Genomic DNA, 22,919 nt, shown 5'->3' on the forward strand with positions numbered 1-22,919 from the left:
GTTTGTGATGCATGCAAGCTGAGATTCTTCTTGGTCCACAACCTGTACAAGGTACAGTTGAAAAATGCGAAGTGAATGTAAAGTGAATGTTCCATCTTCTGTCTTCTCTCTTACCGAAAATACCTCCAGTCCCACAAAGATGTGTAGAACGTCAGGCGTGGTTCACAGCTGGAGTGCGCTCCCGACTCTGGAGGCTGTCAGTCAGCCGTTAGCTGCTGCGCTGCACGCTCACAGATTGTCTGCACGCCAGGCTCGATCTGCAGCTGGAGCATGCAGCGGCCACGCTGGCCCAGCATGCTGCCTCTCAGCAGCCTTGGGAGTGGCTTGGTTCGCGAGCACCTTTGGTCGCTCACCCTCAAGAGATCCCACGCCGTGCAGCGGCTTGCACGTGTCCACACACTCTAACATGCTATCAGCCTCTTGACCTCATCCAATGTCAGTTACTGGGCTCGACCAACAGAACTTTAACATCCGATAGCTTGGACAATATTTCATGCATACTTGATAGTGGTGAATAACTCGTCTCCACTTCACTTCTCACGTGTCTTAGCTCATCACAGTATTGTATGAAAATTCCAACTCCTAGCTTATTACAATACAACTTCTCGAAGTCCCTGACTCCACAAGTGACTCAAAATATGAAAAAAAACGTAAAATAAAAATTTCAGCAATACTTAGTCTGCCTTAGCAAGAACTCAACTCTCAACTACTCAGAGGCTTTGCCTCTGCAAATCTCACTCTTAGCCGAATTAGGAGTGCTCTCCCCAGTCGCCAATGCATGACTGACGAACACGATGTTTGTACGCTGTTTCATCGGAATTGATAGCTTATTCAATTATTTACCTGAGACGTCAAAAGCTCATTCCACTTGCATGCCCCTCGAGCATTCATCGGGTCCGACTTCGGTCATCTTTGCTTCATGGCTCTGTAGACATCGTGGCACGTGATGTCACTGACCCCTATCAAACTCCCTTCCTGCGGAGGTCATCCTTGAGTGGAGACAAACCTGTTTGATTGCCCCTTGGAATGTCAATCGACTCATGGAGGTGGGCCCCTTGATGTGGTGGTGGTGCGTGTGTGTAGCACGTGCACGTAGGTCTTCTCAGCCTTAAAGTCGACTCGGCCTTAAAGTGAATACCTGCTGGAGCATGCAATGATAGCCACTGGAGAGACAAAGGCGGTCAGACGCAGCTTTGGTTGTACCCCCTTTGAGTACATTACGTTGATCGCGTAAAAATTGACAATTATAATATATATCTAAAAATACCTATTGTGGTCCTGAATGATCCTTAAGTTCAACCCTTAAACCTGTTCATTATTATTATTATGTTTCACATGCTTAATCCAGACCGTGTGTCATGACACCTTTTGACTCTAAGCTGTACTGTCATATAACGGTACATCTTATCATCAAATTAACGTTTAATTCCATGATGTTTAAGAATATTCGTATGCGGTGTTTTTTTACGCTCAGGACGCACTGAATCCACAAATAGGCAATATCACATTTAATATTTTTTTTTTTGGAAAAGACATTGGCATTCACTTGTATGCACATCATCACGTTGTCCAAAAAAGTATGCATACAACCTATCTGATGAGTGGTAAAAACTGTGAAATATTTTATTGCATGATCATGAACATAGAAATCGACTTTTAAATCATCCAATACTGGACAACTCGGTCACTTTTATGCAAATAAATAAATAATTTACGGCCATCTTGAAAAATGGCTGTCAACTTGGATTTACAAGTGGCTAAGTTTTTTTTTTTCTGAAAAGATTCACCATTGTGGCTATCTCTGGCCAGCTCCAAGCTTGATTCACAAATTTAATGATCCCTGTGAAAACAGCACATATCTGTTTCACTCACGCTGCAGGTTCACAACACTTATCTCCCTCTCTGCGTCTCCCCACGCACTGCTCGAATTTGGAATGCCATCCCATTGACCCTTTCCCAAATGTTTACATTAACCTTTCTTAATTAAAAAAACGTAATAACTATTGCACCTTTAATAGTGCTCAGCAACCGTCATCAACAAAGGTAATGGTCGAAAGTATTTACCTCCATAACTGTGCATATGATGAATCTTGTCATTCAAGAACAAAACTGGTAGAAGGAATATTCAAATTTAAAATAAATTATACATGACTGGATAGGTCTTCGCGATTGTACTGTATAGATGTGTGATGTGTTTTTGAGCTGTACATTGTTTTGTTGGGCATGATATCCACGTTTCTCTCCAAGTGGTCGGAGCTTCTGCAGAAAATTAGTGAAATATTGGACACCATATCCAGCAACAGGCAGTTCAACCCAGAAAGCATGCGAGAACGAGATGCTGTATTATTTCAGGCACATTATTAAACCTCACCACATGGGGATGCTGCCACTTATCACAAGGGCGATGCCATTCCTTTGAGGGTCGCAGTCCACTTCGAACGTCAACCGCCAACTGAAATCCGCAATTTGCTGGAGTGCGCATCAAAAGTGACAACCGTCTCCCTCAAACAAAGATCTAAATCACCAACAACAACAAACGCCATTCGCCACTAAGTGGTGGTGACGTCACCATGGCGCTTGTGTCAGGCTGTGTGCACAATGAGGTCATTAGACCGGTCGCAGACACAATGGTGACATCTCTGAAGAAGTGGAACCATCGGATGCCAAGAAAGTGTCTTTGGAATTGCATGTGGAATGACTGCAGCTGATCCAATCAGCTTGAAGCATTGTCCAGGGCTGGGCACCATGCAACAAAACCGACAAAACACAGCACTAGTAAACTCTCTATTTGTTGCCCAGATTTAAACATTTCTAGGACCAGATGCGGTTCAGACCATTCATTATTCTTAAGGCCAGTCCGATCCGGCGCATGACATCAGGTCCACATCGTCTATCGCCTTTTAATGTGCAGATGATAGGTAGAGAAATTCCTTCACTGCTTTGGCGGCATTCCCGTTCATTATGCAGGGTACTTCTGGAGGTCCGAAGCCCAAGTTCCAGACTTTTGTTTTCTGCCATGAATCAGTCTACAATTTTTCTTGCATTGTTGGGGACATGTTGGATGACTGTAGTGTGAATGGTTCAGAGTCAAAAGCCGCCTTCAAATCAATGTAAGCGACATGTGGTAGGTGATAGAACTCGATGCAGTTTTGCAAGTCAGTGAAGTGCAAGCACAGCATCCGTCGTAGACTGATTGATCTAACATATAAGGGAACGTTTCGATTTAATGCTTTCGTGACTGCAAGGATTCATCTTCTTTGGTTCTTTCGGTAAAGTCACATAGAATGAGAATAATTATTTTATTATTTTATTCTCATTCTACGTGACTTTATCTTATTATTTTATTCTCATTCTACGTGACTTTACCGAAAGAACCAAATAAGATTAATGAACATTTGCAATGCATTTATTCTCAGTTTAACTCAGCCATTTTTTCACGTACGTGGCCATCATGTTTCCTAAAGGTGATATGATGTCAGATTCATCTTTCTTGATTTGCGCCAGTGGTCTCCAACAGCCGAGTGTCGAGACTCCTTGGTGTCTCTTTGTTGCTGTCCCCGTTCACTCAACACAATCCTGGGCCTTCACTTTATTCGGCTGCTGCCGTAAAAACCACCGTGTCCCCAGGATGGAGGCACCAAGGGTGAACAAAGAAACACAGAGCAAGGCCACAGTAGACACGATGCAGCCTGGAAGTCCTGCATAGGGAGGGGAGGATCAAGGATCAGGGTTAGAGGTCACTTGTGGAACCCACCAACAACTACACTGTTACCACCTTCCGACTCAGACATCTGAGACATTCAGTGCAGGGCCCTTCAATTATGATTGTTTGTCCTCTGGCTATTTCGTGTACCGAGCTGATATCAAACAATGCTTACACTGGCCTGAAAAAGATCCGAATCTGGCACGCATGGCCACTGCCAAGTTATTGATGTATTCCTTGCATATGATACGAGTCAGTTTAAGTCAAACAGCTTTACCAGGTCATTGAGATGAGTGGCAACCCATTCATTGCATGTGATATTGGTAGCATGGCTCAGGTTCTACAGTTTAAAAAACCTGGTACCTCCTGAGCTGTGCCAGGCTGGCTCAGCATGGCCCCAGTTTGGTTCAGTTGTACAGTGGAAAAGAGGTTTGGAATGGTTACGCTTATATCCATCACATCAATGGCAATCTGTAGCAGTGTGAATTATGGAGTTCATACACTCCATGGGAGATCAATTACTACAAATATAACCTTCATCACCATCACTGTTGATGGGCAGATAGTCTTTCGGTTTCCACTGCACATTTCATCATTTGTTCCCACTTTCTTCTGTCTTGTGCCAATATGCTCAGGTAGTGCCACATCTTTCTGGCACGAATATTTTATGATGTCATTACATTATCTATTAGTTCTTCTTTTTCAGGTTACTTCAATTGTTCTGAGCACATTTTAAATTTTCCTGTTATTGTCCATCTTACATGTGTCCAAAAAGTGACAGTTTCCTTTTCATCATTGCCTGCATCAGGTCTTCTATGAACAACATTTTTCTTATGTCTACGTTGGTCACTCTCGATCTACTTTAGATGCAGTATCCTTCCATAATACATTTCGAATGCCAATATCTTATCTCGGTCAGACTTTTTCAATGTTCAAGTCTTGCAGACATTCAAGACTGTACTGAACTAGTGTGTTCTTAAGATGATCAGGTTATTCTTGTAGCAGATTTTCTTCTTCAGATGTTATTGCATCCTGCGATTACTCATTTTGCCTTTCCGATCCTCGCTCTTGTCTTTCATGCAGTGGTTGTCCTATGTCAGTAGACTTCTCAAATATTCAAATTCCTTGACATTCACAATCATTTTGCCTTCTATTATTACTTCATTCTCAATTTCCTTTCTTCCGAACATCATCGCCTGTCTTTTTCACGTTATTCCTCAGTCCTGCATCCTTTCCTAACTTAGCATATGAACAATTTCCTGCAGTACGATGCAGCTTTCTTCCATGTCATCCACGAATCTTAGATTTTGTTTTATTAGTCCTTGCACAGATATTCCTGTATGGCAACAATCACTCTTTCCGAGTATGTGACAACGTTGTTTGGTGATAGTGAATCTACCTGTTTCATACCTATTCTAATTCTAATTTTTCATGTCCAAACTTTAATGACGACTTTGACCTTTTACCTATCCTGCAGAATCTGTCAGACTTTTCTGTACTCCATATGATATTAATGTTGACCATGTTATATCTTGTTTACTGGAATCTAATGCTTTCTGGAAATCTATGAAACAGCTGTAAACCAGCCTATTCTTTTTCTGATATGAGCCTTATGTACGGTTCCTATGTTTCCTAAACTCTGGCTGTTCATCCACCAAACATTCCTCAGCCTGTGCTTTTAATTTATTTAATAATATAATCAAGAATATCTTCCCCATGTGGCTTATTATTGCGATGGTTCTGTAATTTTTTCAATCGGTGAGATTTCCTTTCTTGGGTATCGTCACATGTATGGATTTTGTCTACTCCTCCGGTATTTTTTTCTTCTCTCCATACTTGCTTGCATAGCTCGTGGAATTGTTTTACAAATCATTCCCCTCCAGCTCTTTCTGCTCATGTCCACTCCGAGACGTTTGTTTTTCTTCAGATGTTTAATTGAATTTTCAATTTCTTCATACGATATTTTATCGTTTTCTTCATTCCCTGGTGGTGGGGCTATATTTTTTAGTTCATCCAGCAACTCTATTCTCTTGATCCGCTTCCCGATACAAATCGCTGCAATACTCAGTCCATGTATATTTTTTGTTTCTTGTTTGTCCATCAAGATCTTACCATCTTTTATCGCTGTTTGCCTTGGTTACCACTTCCTATTTGTGCTCTTGACGAGTTTGTAGACCTCTCTGGTCTTGTATTCTCCAGCGTAGTATTCAAAGTCGCTAGATTGCTGTTCCAACCATTCCTGGTTACCCTTTATTGCTAATGTCCTTCATCGCATAGCTTTTTGTACTTAGTCGCCATCTCCTACTATTCCTTTATCCTTAGCCTTATTTTTTGCTCTATTCCAGTGCTATTCTATTTTCTTTGGGTTTTACTACTAAGGGTATTGATGCTTCTACAGCTTTCTCCACTATATTTATTAGTGATAATGCATTGCTGTTTATGCTAAGGTGTTCTATTTCTGCCCCTTGATTCTACTCGATAGTTCTTCATATTTCCTCCTTATCTCCTAGTTCGAGTGACTCTGTGTTCCTCTTCGTATCATATTGCATTCTGGATATACCTTTTTAGTTTTAGTCGTAAGTTGCATAGTACCAAGCTGTGGTCCAAAGACAAATCAGCTCCTTGGAATGTTCTGAATCGTCGAACTGATCTTTTCCAGCATCTATTGATCATTATCAGATCGATCACATTCTTATGTTTTCTGGTGCCCTGAATGTCCATTTTCTCCAGTCTTTTTGCATTTATTCGTATTATATATGAGCATCTCATGTTTTGAAGCAAATTCTAGCGGTTTTTTGCCTATTTCATTTATTTCTCCACGTCCACACATTCGCTTGATGCGTTCCCATCCGGTGTTATCCTTCCCAATTTTTGCAATAAAGCCTCCCACAATTATCTTAATATTGTTTTTAGGCAGTTCCTTTAACATGCTTTTCAGCATGTCATAGAACTCTTCAATATCCTCCACTGCACTAATGTTGGTACATATATTTGGATGACCGATAATTTAGGGTTTGTCCATTAATTCCCGTTACAATAACTCTTGGACTATATCCCAATGATGAGGCTTTGAGCTTTCCATTCAACAAGAACCCCTCAAGTATGCACTTTATCTTCCCCTGGCCAGATCACTTCACCCCCAATTTAGCTCCCTTATGCCTGTCCATCTATTTCTGTGAGTCCTAGGATGTCGTACCTGTATCTTTCTATTCCCTTTATTAGCAGCTCTAACTGTCCTGTTGCCCATAGTGTTCTCACATTCTATGTCCCTACTGTGATCTCATTTGCCATTCTTAGAACTTTCGTTGTTTTGGCTGCTTTGTTTCCTGATGGTGTTGTAGCTGCTGCTGCATCCCAGTAGCAAATTGTTTGATCCAATCCCAGTTCCTCGATTCGGGATGCGAACCTTGTTGACCCATCTGACGTCAGAGCCGGTATCCTTCTGTGGCCGTCAAGTGCATTGGATAACTTTTTTTTATCAAGGCCAAAGTATAAGCACCCTTTTAAATGTGTGAGCTGTCAAAATTGTGCAAGCCAAGGTTTCTAGTATTTACCTCGATGGTGTAGTCTGATATGTCAGATATACTCCCTACATCACTAAACGTTAAAACAGCATAAGCTGGGATAGCTGAGAGAACACATCCACTACTCTCTCTGAGCAGACCAAAGTACTCATCCAAGCCAAGTGGGGGAAATTAGGCAACGAATTGAAGCAGTCAAAACATGAATACATTGCTGGAGGCGTGCATTTACATGGAGCACGCTACTCACCTGAACTAAGATCAACCCAGTTCTACTTGTAATCGTCTGCACACAGATGAGAATTGTGGTTCCCTATTGTTCTCTTTCATTGCCGGTGCATCAATATGACAACCACGTTCATCCCTGAGATACATATTTCCAGCAATTTGCGGTATTGTTGTGGTGCAACCGGGCAAATGTCAGTGAACACAACTGCTGCAAACTGGTAACCCAAGTGCGATTTAATTTTTTACGAATAAAAGCAACAATAATGCATTGCAACAGGAACTTTTTCGTCGGCTTTCGATGCCACTTTGATGGCCATCGTGTTGAGTAAAGGGGCTTCTTACCGGTAGTGCTGGGTGATGTAATCCGCAGATGTCCAGTGGCGGTTCCTCTCGAGCCGGTGGTGTTGATAGCACAGGAGTAATTTCCACCTCGTGTGACGTTATAGAGCGTCACGTGGCTGGAGCCATCCCTAAGGTCGAAGTGTCCCTCGTACATCATGGGGCCCAGCTGTTGCACTCCGCTCGGGACTTGTGAGTCCTTGAATTCATTCATCCGTAAAGACAGGACACGGTGCACGCTATTAGCATTGACGAAACTGGTCTCAGAGAAACGTCGCTCAGCTACAGAACATCATTATGGCCATTGTCAGCCTGTGAGACACAGGAGTCAACACGGACCCTGCTGTTCCCAGAATATTTACATCATTGCTATCAGATTCATTGCTGCTCATGCTAATCAGAGTGAGATAGTTAATGACCCTATACCCAAATGACTGACGTATGTATGTTGAACTTCTTTCACACCATGCGTGTCTCATACATAGCCAACCGGGCTAATCAGAGGTGTAGGATGAAAGAGGCTATCTTTGCTGCAGGCCAATGTTAACCTGTGCCAACATAAACATAACTTCAATAAAAAACTCGTTATAAATAACTTTACTTTGCTCATGTTTATGTTTAGCCACACTAACCAGCGTTCACATAAGTGCCTGAAGATTATATAAAAAAGCAGTGTAAAAACGACGTGAGCAAATATTCGCCCTTTGAAGATAAAAGTGAACCACAATGCGGACTAGAACCAGGATCGTGAAACTCGTGGTGGGATTCTGTGCAGAACTCTAACAGTCAAACACACAAACCCTATCAAACGGACACATTTTTACTCCTTTCTTTGTGCCAATTTTTGGGTGTTTTGCTGTTAAAAATCAAATATAAACCTACAAATGAAACGTCGATGCTGCTACCTTGGATGGGTAGAACTAACTAAATGTAAATTTTGATTTAAAGCTTTCGTGACTGCAGTAATTCATATTCTTAGTTTTTTCGGTAAAGTCACGTTGAAGAGAAACAACAAAATAATAAAACATATACAAGCACAGAGACAATTTCAACCGAGAAGATGGATTCTATCTTAGCAATCATTGGAAAGATTTGATAAACCATTTCAGGTCTTAATTGATTGTTCACGCTTACAGTGGCTTTCAGACAGCATACATTATAAAAAAATTCGTCTCCTCCCTCCTCTTTTCAGAATATAGATGGACTAGTCCTGGGTAAACTGCCAAATCGTTGCGCGTGGCGCTAACGTTTTTTTTTATAAATAAATAAATGCGCCGTTTAAAAATAAATTTATGCGAACCAACACACCTGAAGACGACCGTTTGAGTTATGGTCGAAACGTCGTGAGAATTTTTTTATTGTTTTATATATATTTTATTATTTTGTTGTTTATCTTCAACGTGACCTTACCGAAAAAACTAAGAATATAACTAAATGTATTTCACATGTGAGGTGTACTCAGGGGTCACTGTCACAAGGTCAGTGAAAGTGCAAGGGAAAAGTCGGGCCGAGACTCACGTTGAGGCTCACGGTCATCGATGTAGAGGGGAACGTCCACGTGACCCTGCACAGGCGCTCCTCACGCTCCATTCTCGTGACATTGCACCACAGAGTGACGTCACCTCCCTGTACAACTGAGACATCTCTCTCTACAGACACCGACAGAGCTGAGACACAGAGACAGAGGCACAGAGACAGAGACGTTCCCCCATTATACAGCTGAGACGTCTCTCTACTGACATAAACAAAGCTGAGACGGAGATATCATCACCCTCTATAGCTGAGATATCTCTCTACAGAAACAGACAGAGCTGAGACAGACACAAGGACAGATACATCACCCCCCTCTACAGCTGAGACATATCTCTCTACAGTGACAGATAGAGCTAAGACACAGAGGCAAAGACGTTACCACCCTCTACAGCTGAGTTATCTCTTTACAGATGCAGTGACTGTGATTGTCACCGTGTGGTGCCGGGCTTACGAAGCCACGGCGGTGGATAATGTGTTGGCATTACGTGCAGCCCGCTTACTGGGCGTGGTACCGGCCCTAGCGGGGCTTGGGCGGGCGCTGGTCAGCGCGGAGGCACCACGAGCGGCGTGCGGTGCCGGCTCCCGGTGAGGGAGCCAGAGGGAGCGTCAGCCAGCCAGGGTTACGTTGGGGCACGATACGCTGGTTCGACCTGCTGACACGTGACTGGATGATATTGGAGGGGGACCACCAGTGGACGGGGGCCGCTGGGTGGTCACGTGGTCTAAAAGAGCTCTCAGGAGCCTTCGAGAAAGAGCCGGAGAGATCTAAAAGGTGGGCGGGGCGAAGGGCGGAGCCAGCCCCAGCCCAGGGGGATATAACGGGGGCCCCGTGAGGAGCTCGAGGTTCTTCGTGTGCTGGTGTGAGAAGATCCAAGCCTCTAGCCACGTGGTCCGGGACCCAGCTTGTGGTCCGCAGTGGACCGTGTCTGGTTCTGCCGTAGCGTGGTTAGATGGGCATTCGATACCCGAGTGTAGATTGTGCGATGTTATGTTAAAGTTGCTTAATAAATAGCATTGCTCCCAAGACAACATCTGCGACTCAGTTGGACTCACTACACAAACACAGACATAGCTGAGACAGACAAAGAGACATCAATGTTAACTCCCTCTATAGTTGCGACATCTCTATCCAGGCACATATAGAGCTGAGGCACAGACACAGGTAGATATGTCAGCTCCCTCTATAGCTGAGACATCTCTCTATAGACACAGATAGAGCAGAGACATAGAGACAGATATGTAACTTCCCTGTGAATCTCTCTACAGCTGAGACATATCTACAGACACAGACAGATCTGAGACAGAAACGCAGTGACATCACTGCCCTCTCCAGCTGGGACATCCATCTCTACAGACACAGACAGTTTAGATAGACACAGAGACATCACCTCCCTCTACAGCTAAGACCTGTCTCTTTACAGACAGAGCTGAGACAGAGACACAGACGCATTGACATCTCTGCCCTCTACAGCTAGGACATCTCTCACTACACAGAGATGAGACGCAGACACGTCACTCCGCTACATTCGGCGATTTATATGTTATCACCATATTAAATATTACAAAACAAGAATGAATATCCCGCACGTGGATGGACATGACATCACACGCAATGACGTAATGTCTGTGGCTGGCAATGTGAATAATTTTAGTGCTGATTTTGTCGCCACGTCTTTGAAACACTTGGATCAGTTCTGCACGTTTTATGTAAGGGACGTTAATACGTATTTACTAAATTGTGATTTATATTGCTACTGAAATGATGCTACTCCCAAACAATTCACTCCCAGAACGCCTTGTGGCTGATGGAAAGTGTAGTAATTACGTTTGTGTTATGTGGAGGGACATATGAAGGAGATAGTCTGCTTATTTTGACATTTATATTGGATCGTCATAGACTTATAGACGGACAGGTAATGCACGAATACATTCAACATTAATTATAGAGTATTCAAACCAGGTAATGTTTGACCAAATATTCAATCTTACTGAACAATCAGTGTATACTTATAGGCGGACAGGTAATGCACGAATACATTCAACATTAATTATAGAGTATTCAAACCAGGTAATGTTTGACCAAATATTCAATCTTACTGAACAATCAGTGTATACATAATTCTAAGCTTGTACCTTTGTAGATCTTAACTTCAAGATTTGCTTTTTCGTCTCCAGAATGAACATTCAGCACTCTACAGCTGTAGTTTCCACTGAGTGCCATGTTTGCATTGTGAGCAACAAAGACCACACATTTCTCTTCGAAACCGTGGAACTTAAACCGCATGCTGTTTTCTGTTTCAGTCATGGAATTTCTGTATTCGCCAACCTGATGCGGTAGTCGGGGGCGTTGGGGAGAGAGAAGAGAAGCGTGATAAACATTCTGCACTCTGTCAAGGCCTGGCCCCGCTATTTGCTGCGAGTGTTCACTGGCTGAACAAATCCACGCCTCACAGCAGGTGGAGTGGGCGTGGCCAAGGCACAGAAGGGGCGTGGTCCCTGCAGTGGTGGGAAAGTGGGCATAGCCAGAACGATCTTGATTGGAAGCTTTCGTGACTGCAGGAATCCATACTCTTTGGATCTCCGGTAAAGTCACGTAGGTATAAAATAAAATAAATCACGACGTTTCTGGCGCAACACAAGCGTCCGTCATCAGGTGAGAAAGCATGATCTGCTGCTGAGGCAGACGTTTTAAAAGGTTTGAAATGGATTTAGCCCAAGGGTCATAAAGAAGTGGGCAGGTCTAGTGATGTTAATGTGAGAAATAGTGGCCTCCACGAGCCAAAGCGCCAACGCAAGAGAACCACCGCAATAGTGGCCATGCCATTGAGACACACAGCCTATAACACAGTAAGAACCAACGATACATCGAGGCTAAGGGAGCAGAAGTGGCCATGTTAGTGAGACCCCAGCCCGTTAACGCAAAGGCATCCCACAGGGCAATGCAACTCAGCGAGTCGGAGATAACAGCCAAAAGGCAGGAAGGATGGAAGCATCACAGCGAGTTATGACTTTACCTGGTTAATAACTTCCTGCGATTGTGAGAGATGGACTGTAGGGCATGTGAGCATGAGAGTGCAATCCAAAGGACATGTGAGCATGAGAGTGCAATCCAAAGAGTGCAATCCAAAGGGCATGTGAGCATGAAAGTGCAATCCAAAGGCTTGAGAGTGGAATCCAAAGGACATGTGAGCATGAGAGATCTAAGAGAGAGGCATAGAGAGAGAGACACAGAGATTAGGAAATAACAGCCGACATAGGCAGGTCGGATGGAAACATCACAGTCAGTTAAGACTTCACCTGGTTAATAACGTCAATCCAATGATTGCTCAGTTTGTACCCATCTTCTCGGTTGGTTGTGTCTGTGCTTATATATCTGGATGGCTTCATGAACAAATCTCTGAAGGTAGCCGGTAGGTTTGCAGAGTACTTCTGTCTTGTAATAATTAATTTCGTGTGAGCCCACAGCGTTAAAACAAGGGTACCTCAATGGGTTCTTCCTTATCGCCAGTGGTAGCGAATGTTTTAATGGAGAATTTTGAGACAGATGCCATCCAGACATCCACCCTATGACCTTCCTTGTTGAAGAGATTTGTAGATGACACGTTTGGCATCTGGCCATATGGCCTGCCAGTACTGAACTGATTCTTCAACCACATCAATTCCATACATCCAGCCATCATATTCACCGTGGAAGTGGAAAAGGATGGCAAGTTACAATTCCTGGATGTTTTGATCCAAAAGAAACCTGATGGCTCGTTGGGACATTCTGTCTACAGGAAAGCCACCCACACGGATGCCTATCTATAGCCTGCCTCCCACCTCCATCCAACCCAGAAAAATTCCCTCATCAAAACACTACACCATAGGGCCCGTTGCATCTCCGACCAGCACCACCGAGCCAGTGAGCTGGAGCACGTACACATAGCTCTCAGCTACAACATCTGAAAGGGGGCAATGTTCCTTTTCAAAATAGAGAAACGTTATTTGCTTTCTCGAGGTAAAGGATTTTCAAAGTGTCTCCACTTAAATTAGTTTCATGACGCTAATTCTTATTTGCTACCCTGTACCAGTCTTGACAGATTCACATTCATACGGCATGACGAAGACGTGCTGATTTTAATCAATAGAAGAATGACGATGATAATGGGCTAAGTTCACCATAATGAGGATAATAACTCGTGAACTTGCAAACATGAGTCGTGTGCTGCCAACACAGCACCACTCGGCCAGAACGCGGAGCCGTGCCACGTGTTGTGCTACGATGCACGTGCCCCACCCGCCTCTCTACTCACAGTGAAACGGAGCGACAGATGAAGAGGAACTCACTGTGGTTTCTTTAAGTGGTGAACGTAGCTGTGATAGATCAGCCAATTTCATGTTAGATTGATTGATGTTTGGAGGCAGTTGGCATCTGACCAACAGATCTTCCCCCTCAACTCCGCACACGTTATACCCCTTGGAGCAATGAGAGAGCTGCTTCTCACACACGGCCTTCGTCTTCCCATAATCAGCAGCAATGATTCCTGCAGCAGCAGAGGAGAAGGCGAGCGATGAAACATGGGGCACGATCAGCAATCATCAGCCAGCATCCTGCCACCTTTTTTTCGCGTGGCATCACAGCAACATAAACATTATTTGACTAACCTTCATTTGAGGCTTTTGTGATTGCAGGCATCCATACTCTCTGGTTCTTTCGGTAAAGTCACGTAGATAGAAAATAAAATAAACACGACGTTTCGGTCGCAACACAAGCGGCCGTCTTGTGTTGCGACCAAAACGTCGTGTTTTCTTTAAAAAAAAAAAATATCTATATCTACGTGACTTTACTGAAAGAACCAGAGAGTATTATTTGATTAAATTAATCCAAACGCATTTTGATGAACCCATCTTCTGTGTGCAGCTCCCTATCTTCTACTCGGCGTACTGTTGGTCACACTGTTTCTGCCAGCAAAAACGTGACACTCAGCAAGCGGAGAAGTGCTGGTAAGTGAGGCAGCAGTGCTCTCTGTGTTACGGTGTGGAACTCAGAGCCAGGGCCGTATTATCCAACAGGCACAGTAGGCAGTAGGCACTCTGCCTAGGGTCTACACAAACTTAATGGGCCTAGAAAAAATGTTTTTTTTGTATGATAAAAAAACATGTAAACAATATATTCTCTTTAATAAATGTATTTATATAGCATGGATAGGCACCGTGTATATATAAAGAGGCAGTCATGTCAATGGCAATCTTTTTTTTTTTCATAAAGTGAGAGAAATTAACACCAAAGATGAACTTTGAGATTTTTAATTGCAAAATTGGCAACAACATCTTCAAATGGTGTTTTTCGCACAATAAAGGGAGTGACAGCGGCGGTAGTAGTGACATTGGGCAGCAGTACCAACTGTAGAAAATTATCACTGAAGGCCTAAGAAAAATAAGTGCCTAGGGTCGACAAGAACCTTAACCCGGCCCTGCACAAAGCCAGCCCCGAACTCAGATGCTCGAAGAGGAGTTGCTACCATTTGAGTGCAGGTGTCTGAGATGGATGCCTGGAACATTGTGGAAAGACAGGAGGCGATGCAGAAATCCAGAAGAGAAAGTGGTAGGCATGTATTGCAGATGAGATTGGGTTAAATAAAGGACATCATTTGAGATATTGCATCTCTATTGGCTCTCACTTGGTGAAATGAAGGACGTCAGTCAGCACAGTCGGATAATTTCGATGGACTCACACGAGGTTGTACAAAGGACGTCCATAACAAGATAGTGAATCGCAACGGGCTCTCACTTGGTTAAATAAAGGCCGCCAGTTACAAGATAATCTCAATTGACTCAGGAGGTTAAGTAAAGGGCATTAGTCAAACGACAGTGAATCTAAAAAAACACATGCTAGACAGCGGCACACAAAGACAATACAAAGATCCCCCGTGTACCCAACAACAGACTGTTGGGGCAAGTGCTGTCCACGAGCAACTATGATGGCCGGCACGGCACACGAGGGAGTGGGTGGTCAAAACCATGCGTGGTCGCCTTCGTCTCTCCAGTGGCGATGTTTACTGCACACCACACCAGGTACTCATTTGACGGCGAGTCGACCTAATAATAACAATACCCAGCATTTTATATTAAGTGGCGGTGGCGTCACCACGGCTCCTGTGCCAGTCCAGGTGCATTTTGAGGCAACGGGAAGTGTCGAAGGTTCGGAAGGAGGTCACAGAACAGACCCAGCAGGTGCCATGGGTTGGCTGACTGAGATGCATTGTTAGATGCACCACCTGTGCGCCCTACTGTGCCAACTTGCTGTGTTTTAGTCACCCGGCGCTCCACTCATTGTTGTGAGCGTCGCTCCTCTGCCCTCCATTGTTGCTGGAGGGCGACTGCTTCCAGTTTCCCAGCAGTTTATTTTACGAACCTCTTCCACAGAGGCCGATCTTGACACTGCTGGTACAAGTCATCAGCAAGTCAAATCAGCTCCACATCCTTCTCCAAACCGTGCCACGCCCGTTTAGCCCCTTCTACCCGGCTAAACAGAAGCTTCTTGGGCATGCAGTGGCTGGGAATGCGGGCTACATGACCCAGCCAATGCAGCCTTTCCTGCCGGAGGAGCTCACTGATGGGACTTTGTCCAGATCTTTAAAGGATTTAGATGCACACGTAATTCAGTCTGATTAAACCCCAGCATTTATCGTAGGAAGGCCAGCCTGAATGTTTTAAACCGGTGCAGACATTTCAACACTAGGGCACACACACAGACCTCTGTGTAATCGCCACCTATAACAACACAACACGAGGCAAAGCGTGATATAGATAGGTTTTTACCTGAAATCACCACGGCGATGATGATGATGATGGTTGCTGGCACAGAGGTCGTTAAATCCACGGCCATCGCAGCTGTTCCGTCACCGATTAAAACGTGACGACGCTTCCTCTGGCTTGTAATCTTAATCGGTAGCAATTCTCCACTCGTGGAGGCGAGCCGTGGAACTCCAATGCGGATCGATTGCTACTGAAATATAAGCCACCACCACCAACAGCAGTGATACTTTTCGGTTCGTTAAACAAATTGGCGCCCCATAAATGCGCCGTTCCAGTGTAACTGATAATTCCCAAATTTGTGGCGCAGGGAGGGGTCTGTCTGGAGTTTGCGAGCTCCTATTATGCGGAGCGACGCTCCCGTCTGTGAGCTCCTCTGCGAGTCTCAGCTCCACTCCGTAACCACGAAGGGGAACTCAGACTTAATGCTCGCTGCATTCCGCTCAGGAAATTGCGGAATTGCAACATCTGTTCGGCAGCTCGCATAGATCAGCTCGGCCTGAAATCCTTATCACGTGGTGCGCTGACGATGGCGTGGGTTGTTAGCACCGTTCTAAAGCAATGGGAGTGAGACAAAGGTGGTCGGGCGTGTGTGGTAATGGCTACGCCACCTACAACTAATATACCGGAAAGACACAAGCGTTGTACATTGCAGAAATGTTACCAAAATGTGCGCAATTTTAGGGTTGAGTCCACCTAGAGGAGAGTTAGTTTTCGAACACGCTGTGAATTGCTGTGGTAACAATACACACAGTACGTAACTGAATTTGTTGTGCAGTGTGCTAACCACTGTGCCACCGCTCCACCCCAACATATAAACACATTTTTGTATTTATTTTACCAGGTAAGGCCCACTGAGATATATAGCTCTTTTTTCAAAAGCGACCTGGCCACAAATAATACTCAACGAAGTGGTTTATCATATAGCTGCCAAATACTCTAAACACATGTTTATACATGTGGAGGGAAACGCCGGAAGCCACGGAGAAAAATCCACGCGACCATTGGGAGAATGTGCAAACTCCAGATATACAGGCGTCAGAGTCGGGAACGGATCAATGAACTCCTGCATACCAGGCGAGGTAGTTAACATCTCCTAGCCAGCGAAATGGACAACTCAAAATATTCCTCGTGTAGCCTTACACGTAGTGGATATGGAAGCGGAGGTGGTCACGATAGCGGGGTGCATCGGGAGTCGGTAAAGGTAGGGGAGGGAAGAGAATGGGCAATGAATGGATCCAGGACAGAGCACTTTAGGCTGTCCTCGAGATACGAACATCCGACTTCTGAACATCTGCACTTGCAAATGTCCGGTCGCACTTACGAACCGAACCGTGGAACTTTTTTTCTTCGACGGAGAGATCTTCTTCGAGATGTAATCCCGCGTGAAACGCCCCTTCCGACAAGCAAGCCAGCATCAGGACTCATGGTAAGTGAAAATGCAACAGATATTTCTCTTTTCACGTTACATAATTTAAATTTATTTACGATACAGATTTTTAATACACATTTGTTCTTACGAGTTTAATTCGGCTTCCCTTTTTTGTTGAACCAGAACACATCCAATACACTTCCCGTATTTACAATTGAATATTGAGTTCCGAGATACGAGCAAATCGACTTACGGATGGTCGAAGCAACGTAACCCATTCGTAAGCCGAGGACCCCCGCATGATGAAACATGGGATCGCGCTAAGCCAGGTCTGCCTGCATTTATTTAAAGGCTCCTAAATTATAAAGCTTGTGTACTGAAAATATTATTCTCTAATATAACTTTCAAACCGCGCAATTAAAGCGATAATACTAATCTCATACCATACACAGTTGTGACACTATGTTCTTAATCTTCATCTGTAGATGCCAGGCTGAGCAGGAACGATTTCGAGTTATATTTTGAAACTGTGGATGGTCACTCAGTTCCTGAGTTCATGAGGATGCTGAAATCCATGGGATAGGCGCAGTGCAAGCAAAATGACGGTCTTCAGAAGTTCGTAATAACACCCTGGGGATCTACAGCGACCCCTGCTCACAGCAACAAAACTTCCCACAATGCAATGTGTTAGTAACATTTTATTATATTTTAATGAATATAAATGAGTATTTAGAAACACATTTTGATTATTGAAGGCTTTTGTCGAACTCAGTGACGGCTACTATTAGGTAACTATTCATGCTCCTGTTTAAACACGGGTGATTACAAAATAAGTTTGAAATGCGATTACCATCGGTCCCCATGGTGCAAAGTGCAGTTTCCAACTCTAATTATTAACTCCATCTCTCTGGTCACATATAGTTATGCACAATACTATGAAGAAAGTCCATTTCCATATAAATCAACTCTCATCCATATTTAATTTTAAGGCAATGTTATTGACGAATGTGTTGTTTTTTTGTAAGTTGTGATTGTCAACTGTCAACGCAATACCATCAACTTACTGCCTGAGTAGCCAATAGGAGTGAATTACTTGATAATCCCTCTAAGGTAAAACGGTAATCACAACTTCATCGTTATTGACAACGAGTGAATAACTTGATAATCCCACTACGTTGTTGACCACGAAAAGATATGGAAGCTACGAAAGAGATGACACCTCAAGTGGAACCGCCAAGTGAAATATCTGAATTGGACTCATGGACTAAGCTGGCGGTGATGAGGCTGTGGGAGACCATTGTGCATGCGCCACTATAAATAAGAAACTAATGCGGTAAGCGCAATGAATTAATAAATTATTTGTGTACATATATACATATTTGAGTTAGTGGTTTCATGTGCAGCTGTGCCGGGAGTCACGATAAGAACCCACAAGCTCCCGTGCCGAGCCAGCAGCAATTTCCCCACACACACTTCACCAACTCCGGTGCAGAAGGCACCTTCTTTAGTGTAACACCCTTCACCCGTTCACAACACAGGATCGCCTCCTCCGCTCTCGTTGCCATACAGCACAGCCTAGACACAACCCTAACCGGGTTGCACCGACGGCGTCGACTGAGATAGCCAACAAGTGTCCGGCCATGCAATTATCGAATGAAGGTGGCTGCGATGAAGGCAGCAAAGACGACAGCGACACGAGTCGCAGCCATCATGTCCTGCATCTGCCATGGCCCAGACTCCATCCTTGACCGATATTGGTGGTCCTCGTAGGCTTACATTTTTCGAGCCACGGTTAAGGACGAGATCTCTGCGCCAGGGGTGGAGGGCAGGGGCGATTTTCAATTCCCACGCCAGCACCTCCACCCCAACGTCAAGTGCCCATTCACCCAAGTGCGGGTATGCCTCCCGTCCCAGCACCAGCAGCGCCTCCTGGAAAGTGGAGGGTGTCTCGGCCTCCCCTTGCTCTCTCTGTAGGAATCTTGTGTGGGCCTGCCGTGGCAGGTCAAAAGCGGCCCCTTGCTGTGCCGCCGAACTCTGCGCCTTTTCCACACATTCCGGCGCTCGCCTCAAAATGGCGCCCGCTGGCCACGGTAGGTCCTACAGGGGAAAAATGGCACCCACCATATGCATGGTCGCCTGTCCAGGCTCCTGTGCTCTTGCTCCGACAGAAGCTCCAGCCGGAGTCTCCACGTGACTTCACTCCGTGACCACAGCATGCCCTTCGCGACGTCCTGCGCCCCTCTCGACACGGCGGTCCTCCATCATGCCACATGGTCGGTGCGTGACCGCGGAAAATCACGCCGCTCTCCTGCCGATGCACAGCTGCTCTTCCATCAATGCACAGCCGTTCTCCCCGCAGATGTGTAGCCGCTCTCCCCACAATGCGAAGCCGCTCTCCCCACCGATGTATAGCTGCTCTCCCCGCAGATTTGTAGCCACTTTCCCCATAATGGGTAGCCGCTCTCCCCATGGATGCGTAGCCGCTCTCCCAGCACATACGTAGCTGCTCTGCGTTGATGTGCAGTGGCTTTCGCGCTGATTTGCGGCGACTCTCCTGCTGTTCCACAGCCAACGGGCATCATAACCAGGGTCCCGGGTCCCGGGGCTGTCGGTGGAATGAAGCATCCTCATCCCAATGACGCTATAGGTGAGTTCCTCTTCGCGGTCACTTAGGAACCCCACTTCTGACACCAAATGTAGTGTAGCACAAGTCGAGGTAGTTGCAGGATGCACCTTCATTATTGTATCACCCTTTGGCCATTCCACACACAGAGGATCGCCTTCTTCATTCTCGTTGCCATACAGCCCAGCCTAGACACAACCCTAACTGTGTTGTACCGATGGCATCCACGAAGACAGCCAACAAATGTCCGGCTGTGCAATTATCGAGTAAAGGCGGCCGCGACGAAGGCGCCGATGTTGACAGCAATGGCGAAACGAGTCCACTCCCAGAACCGGCAGCCTGGAGCTCTCGCTCTCCGCTGCTTTTATTATACTTGGCATGGCCTGGCTCTGCCCTGGCCTCGCCGCCCTTCTCGAACCCACTAGCGATGAGGTCTTCCGTGACCTTTGCCCCAGCTCCTCTGCCCTGCCGGCACACCCGTTTATATGTCCAGATGTCCCCCAATGAATTGGGCCCATAACCTTTCCTTTGCTTATTCATTTGAATACATTTGCTCAAATGGACAATGTTCCCCAAAGGACCTAGCGCCGAATCATCCTGTACAAAGAAAATGCTGATTCTCGTACAGATTTACTGGACCCTTAACAAGGAAAGTGTTAAAATTGTACAATGATGATATTTTTTGGGTCTTTCGGTAAAATAACAAGAAAGAACAAAAACTACGACGTTTTGATCGCAACACAAGCGTTTGTTATGAGGAAGAAAAACGAGAAAAAAGGAGTTTTTGTTCCTGATGACAAACGCTTACATCACCACCTCCCCTCCTCCCCCCCCCGTGAAAAACAGCCATCCCGGCTGACATCAATCACCTGTGTAGAGGGGAACTGTACAAATGCACTCACAAAACAAGCTAATATAGAGGAATAACGGATTCTAGGCGAGGACCCTCAACAACATCGAAGTTGTTGAGGGTAAGTTATAGAAACGAAACACCTTCAGTTGTTACTCGCCGCTGGACCCCCAGCTGGGATGGGAGTTAACGTACTGGGGACCTCTGGGACAATACGCAAATGGACTAATAGGCGCAGCCCCTCCCGGGAAGATGAAGAAGATGGCAATTGGTCCGTCACCCCCTCTCCGTACTTCGGAGATGCTGGCGGTGGGTCTCTGGGTGTTAGGTGATGGAATCCTGCGGGCGATATGGATTCCTGCAGTCACGAAAGCTTCAAATAAATATTGAACCCTTGTGGTGTTCAGAATACGGTTTTCGGTCTGGACCCTTAATCCAAGGGCAACTGCCAAAACCCCGACAACCAGTCGAGGGTGAAGAAGGCGTCTAAGGAGTCATCCATCCAGGGAAGCAGGTACACGTCTGCCACATAATTTTTTATTTAATTTACACAAGTCAACGCAAAAACGCAGACTCCAATCCCGCTTTTTAACCACGACAATGGGTGCCCCCCACGGACGAGTGGATGGGGAGATAATGTCTCCGGCCTACATTTCGTCAACTGCCTGGCCTAATGTGGTCCTTCTCCTTGGGACTAAGCCTGTTCGAATTTTGCTGTATTAGGGAGCGTTACCCGTGTCGATGCAATGTTGCTATAGTGATGTGTGGCCAATATCAAATTTCCCTTGTCTAAAAATATCCTCGGAGTAGGGCACGCAACTTGCCCCGCTGCTCCTCCTATAATGCCCAAACTCCCACCATTGCCATGACAGATGCACTATTGACTGGGCTAAGACAACAGGACCTCGGCAGAAAAGACTTAAAAATAATCTCAGAAATCATACTAGCCAACGCTCCTGTGTCGATCAGCACCCTCAACTCAGTCCCCTGAAATGCACAACTACTGCGAACAACCCCATCGCCGCCACCACAACACTGTGCGCCAACGGATTCAAAGCCCCGCGCCCTGAGGCCACCCGTTCAATGCCAACGTCCGTTGCTCACATGCCATAGCACAATGAGGGATGATGGTGTGCGAACCCGACACTCAAAAAAGGGATGCATGGACTGACATTTGCGGCCGGTTGTGTGATGCATTGCGACCTGCCTGCGGGCCCGAGGAAGCGGATATCAGTGGGAGGAGGATGTCGAAGGCGAGCTGAGCGATCCAGTTCTGGTGCGGCACCCCCTAGCAATGTGGCCCAGCTGGCCACATTTAAAGCAGATGAACATGGATCTCCATGCTGGAAGGGGGGTCCCCTCTCGCCATTCCCACTCCGGTTGTCGCCCCTCGATTTTCCTCCCGCGTGGACCTCGGACGAACGATGTACAGTCCCACTCCGGCTCCTGCAGCGCCAGCTCCTCTGCATCCTCCAGAAGTTCCGCGCAGGCAGCCATCCTGGGTCACCGTTGCAAGTTAACGTGGGCCTGGATGCAGCGGGCCACCTTCAGGGACGACAAGAAGAGACACCCCCAGCTCCTGGGCCAGTGACAGCAGCGCCAAGGAATCCAGCGCAGTCTGCTCCAGCCACTGGTATGCCAAGTGGCCCAAGGCCAGCAAACACGCTGCAGAAGGTGAGAGGCGTCTCGGCCTCCTCATGCCTTCGACGCACTTTGGACGGCGGGTAAAAAATAGCAGCCATCTGAGCGCATGCCCGAGGCAGCTTTGCCCGGTCAGCCTTGGGGATGGCCTCGAACACCGCCAGGGAGTCGTCGTCCAGCGCTGTGGGCAAAGCTCGCAGCGCCTCCTCGTCCGACCACCTGACCTGGGTGCAAGATGCGTTGAAGCGGCGCTGGAAAGCCGTCCGGTCGCCCTCCATGGCCACGAACTCACGGACAGTAGGTAGGTGCTTCTG

General features: G+C 45.8%; 1 protein-coding gene across 1 annotated transcript; it reads right to left on the reverse strand.

Moving 5' to 3' along the window:
* Positions 1-1,595: 1,595 nt before the first annotated feature.
* On the reverse strand, positions 1,596-17,383 carry LOC142907368 (uncharacterized). The gene is made up of 6 exons (XM_076056826.1): positions 16,126-17,383; positions 13,651-13,847; positions 11,458-11,650; positions 9,310-9,458; positions 7,795-7,990; positions 1,596-3,698 (listed from the first exon to the last, which is right to left on the reverse strand). The coding sequence occupies exons 1-6, from the start codon at positions 16,190-16,192 to the stop codon at positions 3,562-3,564; spliced, it is 939 nt and encodes a 312-aa protein (XP_075912941.1). The 5' UTR covers positions 16,193-17,383; the 3' UTR covers positions 1,596-3,561.
* Positions 17,384-22,919: the final 5,536 nt, after the last annotated feature.

The sequence above is a fragment of the Petromyzon marinus genome, chromosome 78 (genome assembly GCF_048934315.1).
Source record: "Petromyzon marinus isolate PM22_M1 ecotype Great Lakes invasive population chromosome 78, UKy_Petmar_22M1.pri1.0, whole genome shotgun sequence".
Lineage (NCBI taxonomy): Eukaryota > Metazoa > Chordata > Hyperoartia > Petromyzontiformes > Petromyzontidae > Petromyzon > Petromyzon marinus.